Raw genomic sequence first — 7,754 nt, forward strand, 5'->3', positions numbered from 1 at the left:
AGAGGAAATATCAATACATATATATACATATCTCTTACACTGTTGAGTGGGTGTGCGTTTTTTTTGCTGCTGTTCGGTTCCTTGCATAAAGGAACCTAACAGGATCCCTGAAGATATCAATGAGGAGGAGCTAAGTATTATTGAGGATTTACCCATTGCTTTGAGAAAGGAAAGAATATCATGTGCTAAATATCCTATTTCTTAGTATATTTGCACTAACAATTTATGTAATAAGCACAGAAGTTTTATTTCTGCCATTGATGCCACAGAAATTCCTATCTCAATCCAAGAGGCCATGAAACTTGAACATTGGAATCAAGCCATGAAAGAAGAGATGAATGCATTAAAAAGAAATTCAACTTGGTAGTAGGGTGTAAATGGATATTCACAGTGAAACATAAGACAGATGGGACAATAGAAAGATATAAAGCTAGATTGGTGGCAAAAGGATATACCCAAACATATAGGATTGATTATGAGGAGACTTTCGCCCCAGTGGCAAAGATGAATACAGTTCGAGTTTTTCTCGCTTTGTTTACTCATTTTAGACGAGACTTACACCGGCTGGATGTGAAGAATGTCGTTCTTCATGGAAATCTAGATAAGGAAGTGTACATTGAGATTCCCCCAGGTTTTGAAGTGAAAAATGAAAGAAACAAGATATGCCTCTTAAAGAAAGCATTGTATGGTCTTAAGTAATCCCCTAGAGCATAGTTTGGAAGATTTACAAAAGCAATGGTTTCCTTGGGATACAGACAAAGCCAAGGAGATCATACTTTATTCATAAAGCACTCTTCTATAGGTAAACTCACTTTATTGCTTGCCTATGTGGATGATATGATTATTGCAGGAGATGATGAAACAAAAAAATTAGCATTAAAAGATAAATTGCCAGCTCAATTTGAAATGAAAGACTTAGGAAAACTCAAATATTTTCTTAGAATAAAGGTTGCCTACTCCAAGAACAGAAGTTTCATCTCCCAAAAGAAATATGTACTTGATCTCCTCAAAGAAACTGGAAAGTTGGGATGTAGAAACTCAACAGTTTCTACAGAACAAAATCATAGAATTGGAAGTGAAGAAAGCGCTCTTGTAGAGAAGTCGCAATATCAGAGATTGGTAGGAAAATTGATTTATCTATCACACACAAGACCAGACATTGCTTATGCAGTTAGTGTAGTGAGCCAATTTATGCATGATCCAAGAGATAGACACATGCAAGCAGTTGACAAAATTCTCTAATACTTGAAGTCAAGTCGAGGAAAGGGGCTATTAATTCAAAATGGAAGACACATTGACTATGAAGATATATGCTTGCTGACTACGCAGGTTCTATTACTGACAGAGAAAATCTACTTCTGGGTATTGTGTGTTTCTTGGAGATAGTCTGGTAACATGGAGAAGTAAAAAGCAAGATAGCGTATCCCGTTTTAGTGTAGAAGCTAAATTTCGAGCTCTTGCTCAAGGAATGTGTGAAGGACTCTGGATGAAAATCATTTTGGATAATCTTAAAGTCAAAGTGGAGAACTCGGTGCAACTGCACTATGACAATAAGTCTGCCATGAGCATAGCCCATAATCCAGTACAGCATGACAAAACCAAACACATTGAGATTGACATACATTTCATCAAAGGTAATATTGACAGAGGCTTTGTGATTACAACTTTAGATAGCAGATATTTTTACAAAAGGGTTTTCTCCGGATAGATTTCAAGATCTTGTAGGCAAGTTAGGAATGATTGATATTCATTTACCAACTTGAGGGGGAGTGTTGTAATTAGAGAAAATATCTTTAGAATATTCCTAATTAGAGAAAATAGATATATAATCTTTTATTTTATTTTGTTTACTTAGTTTTCCTATTTTCTTTTTTAGGAGAATTAGATTGTTACAAATAGAGGATATGAGAATGAATTTTTATATGACTGAGAATAATAAAATCAGTCCTATTTTCAACTATTGGTAATTTTTGTGACATACGAAAAAGATACTTGGGATACTTTTGATGTGTCATCCTTAAGAAAAGCATGGTTGTCAAATTAGCTCATTCACTTTCTATATGAATTTAATTACACATAGATGTAGAAGTTACCCAAAGGAAATTGATTTTCGTAGTGGTCTGCTATCTTGTCGTTGAACATGTTGCCACGCAAATGTTCATCCTCAGTAAACGTAAAAATGCAGATGGGGTTGATCTTGGAAATTTCTGTTAATACAATGCACCTTCTGATTCTTAACATATTTGGAGTTTTGATTTCGTGAAACTAAGCCCTTTCTCTTGTTTTTAGGTTACGAAAAGCTATGGAGCTCTAAGAAGGTAAACAGTCCCGGTGACAAGATAAATACTGTCATAGGTTGAATTACTATCTACCTTGTATAAATAAAATATTGAGTGAATCTGTCAAGTGTTGGCAGAATGGAATTAAGTAGTTATATGTTGGCATAGGAAGATTGAAGCAAACCCTGTGAGAGTTACTTCAGAATAGGTTCTGCAGTCTTCCAAATAGTTTGTTTCTTCAATGCATTCTTTGCTATTTTCTTTCCATTCTTTTTAGGCACCACAGTGCCATTCAGTTTGGCACAATTGATTGATGTTTTAAGTGAAAGAAAAGTGAAGTAGGACCTTATAATTACTTTCTTTCCTTTTACTTATAATTACACAAACGCATGATTATTTAGGGCAGCTAGATGAGTTGGAGAAATTGATGATAGCTTGATAATTAAACGTAGAGGAAAATAAAGAAAAGTCCTTAGTAAAATTACTTAACAAATATTTAGTATGGATGGAGACAGGTGTTTAGAATGGAACTCAGAAACCGAAACGATTTAAAAAAAAAAAGTTCAAAAATCAATCAAAACAGAATTTTCTTTTAGAATTTTTAGATTTTGTTTTAGCAACCGTTTCAGTTGGTTTTTATTTCGAATTGGGATTGAACTAAGCTGCGTATTTAAGCTATTAATTAAATATGTATTGAAAATTGTTTGAGTTGAATTGTAGTGTATGTACAAATCATGAAAAAAAAAAAAAACTTGTAATTTACTTTTTAATTGAAGAAAAGTAAAAATATAAACATACAATAGGTATAAAAAGAAATCGCAATACGTATCTTTATTTGACAATTTTGCAGTGTTCTTTCTGTAAATAAATGCTTAACAATTTTATAGTAAGAAAAATATAAAAAACATTTAAACTACAGTACAAAACATTAATTTAGTTTTTTGTAGGTTTCTTATGAAATTAAATTAAATCATATCTAATTTTTATATTTTATTGGGACGTTTTTATAATAAACGAAGCCTTTTGTTTTCAAATAGTCTGCGTATTGTCGTAATTAAATAATAATTTAACAAATATTTGAACTTAACAAACAAATATTGTCCCAAAATATAGACATACCATCGGTTAAATTTCTATATTTAACTGACCAATATATAAAATCATGAAATGAAACAGGAAAGAAAAAGCATTTTTCTGTATTTGGTAGAGTTGTTTTGTACCAATTAAAGTTCTTTTGAATTATTTCGGTAAAGGTTTGATTGATTGTTATAAAAATAAATTGTTTATACCCTATCTATCAAATTAAAATATTAAATAAATGCATAATTAAACTGCTTATCCAATGCACACGGTAACATTCCAATAAATATATAACAAAAGTTATAATTTATTTAAGAAATTAACATAAATAATAATAAAGAACAATAGGAGATAAGCCGTTAAGTGGATAAGGAATATGAAATAACACAGAATTTAAAAATGTACAGCAGTTAAGAGTCTGATACAATTTATAAAACTATACAAAAAAACACTGAACCGGACGATTACATACACTAAAAGAAAAGTAAATCTAGTCTAAGGACCGGACGGTCCTGCAAAGCTCTCCGGCATGACATCCAAAGGTTGCTCCGTCTGCAGGGCATCTTCCAATGTATCTTCAAGAGCACCCTCTGCTCACACCTAAAAGGATGATCATTGCAATGAAGAGAACAATCCGAACGGTTCAGACCGAACGACACATGGACAAGACAGGAAATATAAGGGTAAGCTTATGTAGATTTAATTAATCATTTTCATATACTTTTAAAAACATTTCAATAATTCACACTCATCACAATTTCAAACATTCTAACATAATCTAATTGTGTCAATCAGAAACCGAACGTAAACATCATAACCACTTTCTCTAGACATTGTCCGGACGGTATGACTATGTAGCGTCGCCGCTCTCTGCACCCGGGTGGACCTGGCTGGGATACACTTAACAGACCGCCACCCGAGGTTAGTCCAGTGGAACCACCTCGGTATAGAAATACCAGGCTAAAGGACCTTTTGCCATTCCCACACATGAGTTACCCTTCTCTACCTGAGAAGGCGTAATCACGGAATATTAGGATAGAGCAGAACCTAAGTCTGGCCACAATCATACTTTACCAAATCAATTCCAAATCATGAGATATTCCTCCCTAGAATACTCTTAAAATCATAATGAGTTCATCCTCGTTTTATACCATCAAAATACTGATACAAAATGACCAAATGGTTATGAAGAGACTAAGTATCAAAGGAATTCAACAAGTGACCGGACGGTCAAAGACAGAATAAGAGATTGAATAAAACAAGTTCTGATAGGTGACCGGACGGTCTGGCAGAAAGGAAATCCGAACACTATTGGAACCAAGAAATATATAGTTATACATGAGAGAAAACGTACTGCCAATGACATAAATAATTTTAGAGGAACCTGAATACAAAGTTTAAAATTTTAGTCGAATGCTTTTCTGACCAATAGAAGTTCTCTTCAATAAAGCGAGTGTCAGTACAAGACCAGACACTCTTTAGGAAATCAAGTGTCAGTGTAAGACCGAACACTTTTTCAAATAAAGAATATTACAAACCGGATGTTTTAAGAATTCAAGTATTGGTATAAGACCAAGCACTTATTCAAATAAGGAATATTATAAACCGTACGTTTTAATAAAGACAATTAATATGAGACCGAGTACCTTCTCAGGCCGAGCACTCGATTTATGACCGAGTACTTTCAATAAACATATTCAATATCAAAGCCGAACGTTCAGTATAAGACCGAGCATTCTGTAATGGATAAATCATTATAACTGAATAAATAAACAAGGTAATTAAGTTTCAATACAATAATACAAGACCGAATGTTTCAGGGGAAACCGAACGGTCCTAATGACCTTTCGATTACAGATTCAGATTTTTACTAAGTTATGTAACCTTATGAAATATTTCATACCTAGAATTAAACATGCAATTCACAACAGCAAGATCAGTAATTCAACAACATGTACTCATAAAGTCATGCATACAAAATAATCATAATTAAATTTATAAGCTTCCCTTACCTTATGATCCAAGCTAAGCTTCTAAGCACTACTTCTATGGTTTCTTCCAAAATCCAAAGTCGTCCAACAGAGATTCTGATCGGTGCAGATGAAAGCTCTTGGCACCGGGAGTGTTTAATCTAAAAGAAAGTTGGTGATCGGAGAAGGAGAAAGGGCTAGAATTTTAGTGAGAAGTTTGAAGGTTTAGAGAGAAGGAGGAGAAAATGAGAATTTTGGAGGTTGAAGACGAAGTGGGCATGTAGAAAGTGGTGCCAAATTTTGAAAATCAACTTTAAATATGGCCACCAACTTGGTCGTTTGGTCCACTCGCTGCCTGCCACATGTCTTCCACTATCTAGGGAATTAAATGCATCTGTAAACCTTGTCTCCCACTCACCTAGGGAGTCTAGAGGGCGTGACACGTGGCTTCCACTAAAGAGAGATAATTAATGGGGTGTTACACACACTCAATTATGATCTACTGAAACTAAATTGCATGACTAAAAATATGATGACTTTTCATAGAATATTTTTAACATTTTCCTAATATTGAATTTAATCTTTGACTCTGCTGCAAATACGGAATTCAGAATTGGTCAATTTAAAAGTCATTTAGAATGGATTTGATGAAAGTTGTTGAAACAAATTATTTTGACAAATCTCTTACATCTAATAAACAATATTATATAGTAATAAAATATAGGATGGTAATATAAAATTTAAAACATGTCAACCAATCAAGTCTCAAAATTATTATGGGGATAAAAATATATCTGTAATGTTAATTATACTACATTATATAAAAAAAATTGATCCACTTTTTTTTTACTAAAAGTTGAGTATATTATTTTAGGAAAATGTTTGTTTAACACCATCTTTTGACACAAATTTGACACTGGTTAACGTGTCAAATTTGTATTGGATGGCTGAAATACATTAAAATATTCCATTTGAAAAAGCACAGAAGGGTAGAATTGGCAATCTGATGGTATGAAAATTGAATTTGGCGGTTTCATTTTTCATCTTCTTTCAATTTCGTTCTGAGCATTGTTCTTCTNTCTCATTCTCCCATTCGCATCTCTCCCATTCGCCATGTCTCCATTCTCCTCTCCCATTCGGCCTCTCTCCATTCGCCTGTCCCATTCACGTCTCTCCCATTCTAAGCATCCTTCGTCTCTCCATTCGGGTGGCTTTGTTTATCGAAAGGCGTCATCTCAAGGAAAAGTGGTCTTTTGCATTGACTCTGTACCGGCAAGTTTTCTTTTGCGTTTTGGGTGCGTTTGGTGTTGTGGGTGTGTTCCCTTTAACGTTTTCTTTCGCGTTTGGCCTTTTGGGTGTGTTTTGCTATGTGGCTCTGTTTCTTNTTTTGGGTGGGCTCTGTTTCTTGTTTTGGGTGGAACCATAGTTCATTATTTTTTATCTTAGGTTTTTGTGTGTTGTGAACCCTAATGTTCATTATTGTTTTACGATTGGGTTGATCTGACAATATCAATGTTTNCATTTCAGGAGGAATTGCTTGCTTTTAGAAAGCAATATGTAGTTGATTGGATCCTGGACGACGAAAACATAAGATTACTGGATGCGCTATTGGTGTATGNGTTGTTNTAGGATAGTTGTCCTGTGTTCAAATGTACTGAACATTGTAAGAAACATTATTGTTTATGGAGACTGTGTATTTTTAATATATAGAAACACATTGTACATATTGTTATATGAATAAGAAATATGATTTTTACCTTGTTTATGTTCAATGCACAAGGATGTTGTAATCGTTAACACGATTTTGTTTGTAATCGTTTATATATTTGAAGACATTGTACAAATTATTATTGCAATACAACAATTGATTTTGAAGATTGGTTATGTACAATGTTGAAATAATTGTTGATTGATGATTGATGTCCAGGTTTTAGTGGAATCTGACACAAAAACACTCCTATAATCATTTACAAAAGCTTTGTAATCGATTACGCGAGCCATAATGCAGTTTTGGACATCCTGTTTAACTGAAGGAGCCACCTGTGCCAACGCGGGGGACCACTNGTCATTTTGGGTGTTTTTTGAAGGAAATTTGACTTGTTTTTGTTGCAAGTATGAGTGTAGGGATTGATGTGATGGTTGGGACACCCCATGATGTAGAGGGGTCCCACCTAGGGTGATGACATGAACCTTGGTGAGTTTTAGTGTAATCTGCCACAAAAAGCACTCCTGTAATCGATTACAAAAGCCTTGTAATCGATTACGCGAGCCAGAATGCAGTTTTGGACATCCTGTTGAACTGAAGGAGCCACCTGTGCCAACATGGGGGACCACTGGTCATTTTGGGTGTTTTTTGAAGGAAACTTGACTTGTTTTTGTTGCAAGTGTGAGTGTAGGGTTTGATGTGATGGTTGGGACACCCCAT

At 34.2% G+C, this 7,754-nt stretch overlaps 1 protein-coding gene across 1 annotated transcript in view; it reads left to right on the top strand.

The window, feature by feature from the left end:
• The window catches only part of LOC106780307 (double-strand break repair protein MRE11), a 25,949-nt gene extending 23,315 nt beyond the window's left edge, over positions 1-2,634 (top strand). Inside the window, exon 20 of the mRNA XM_014668584.2 lies at positions 2,290-2,634. Coding sequence (XP_014524070.1) covers positions 2,290-2,322 — 33 coding nt within the window. The 3' untranslated portion in view covers positions 2,323-2,634. The remainder of the gene's footprint in view (positions 1-2,289) is intronic.
• The last annotated feature ends 5,120 nt before the right edge of the window (positions 2,635-7,754 follow it).

This window comes from Vigna radiata, unplaced genomic scaffold (genome assembly GCF_000741045.1).
Source record: "Vigna radiata var. radiata cultivar VC1973A unplaced genomic scaffold, Vradiata_ver6 scaffold_170, whole genome shotgun sequence".
In the NCBI taxonomy this organism is placed as follows: domain Eukaryota; kingdom Viridiplantae; phylum Streptophyta; class Magnoliopsida; order Fabales; family Fabaceae; genus Vigna; species Vigna radiata.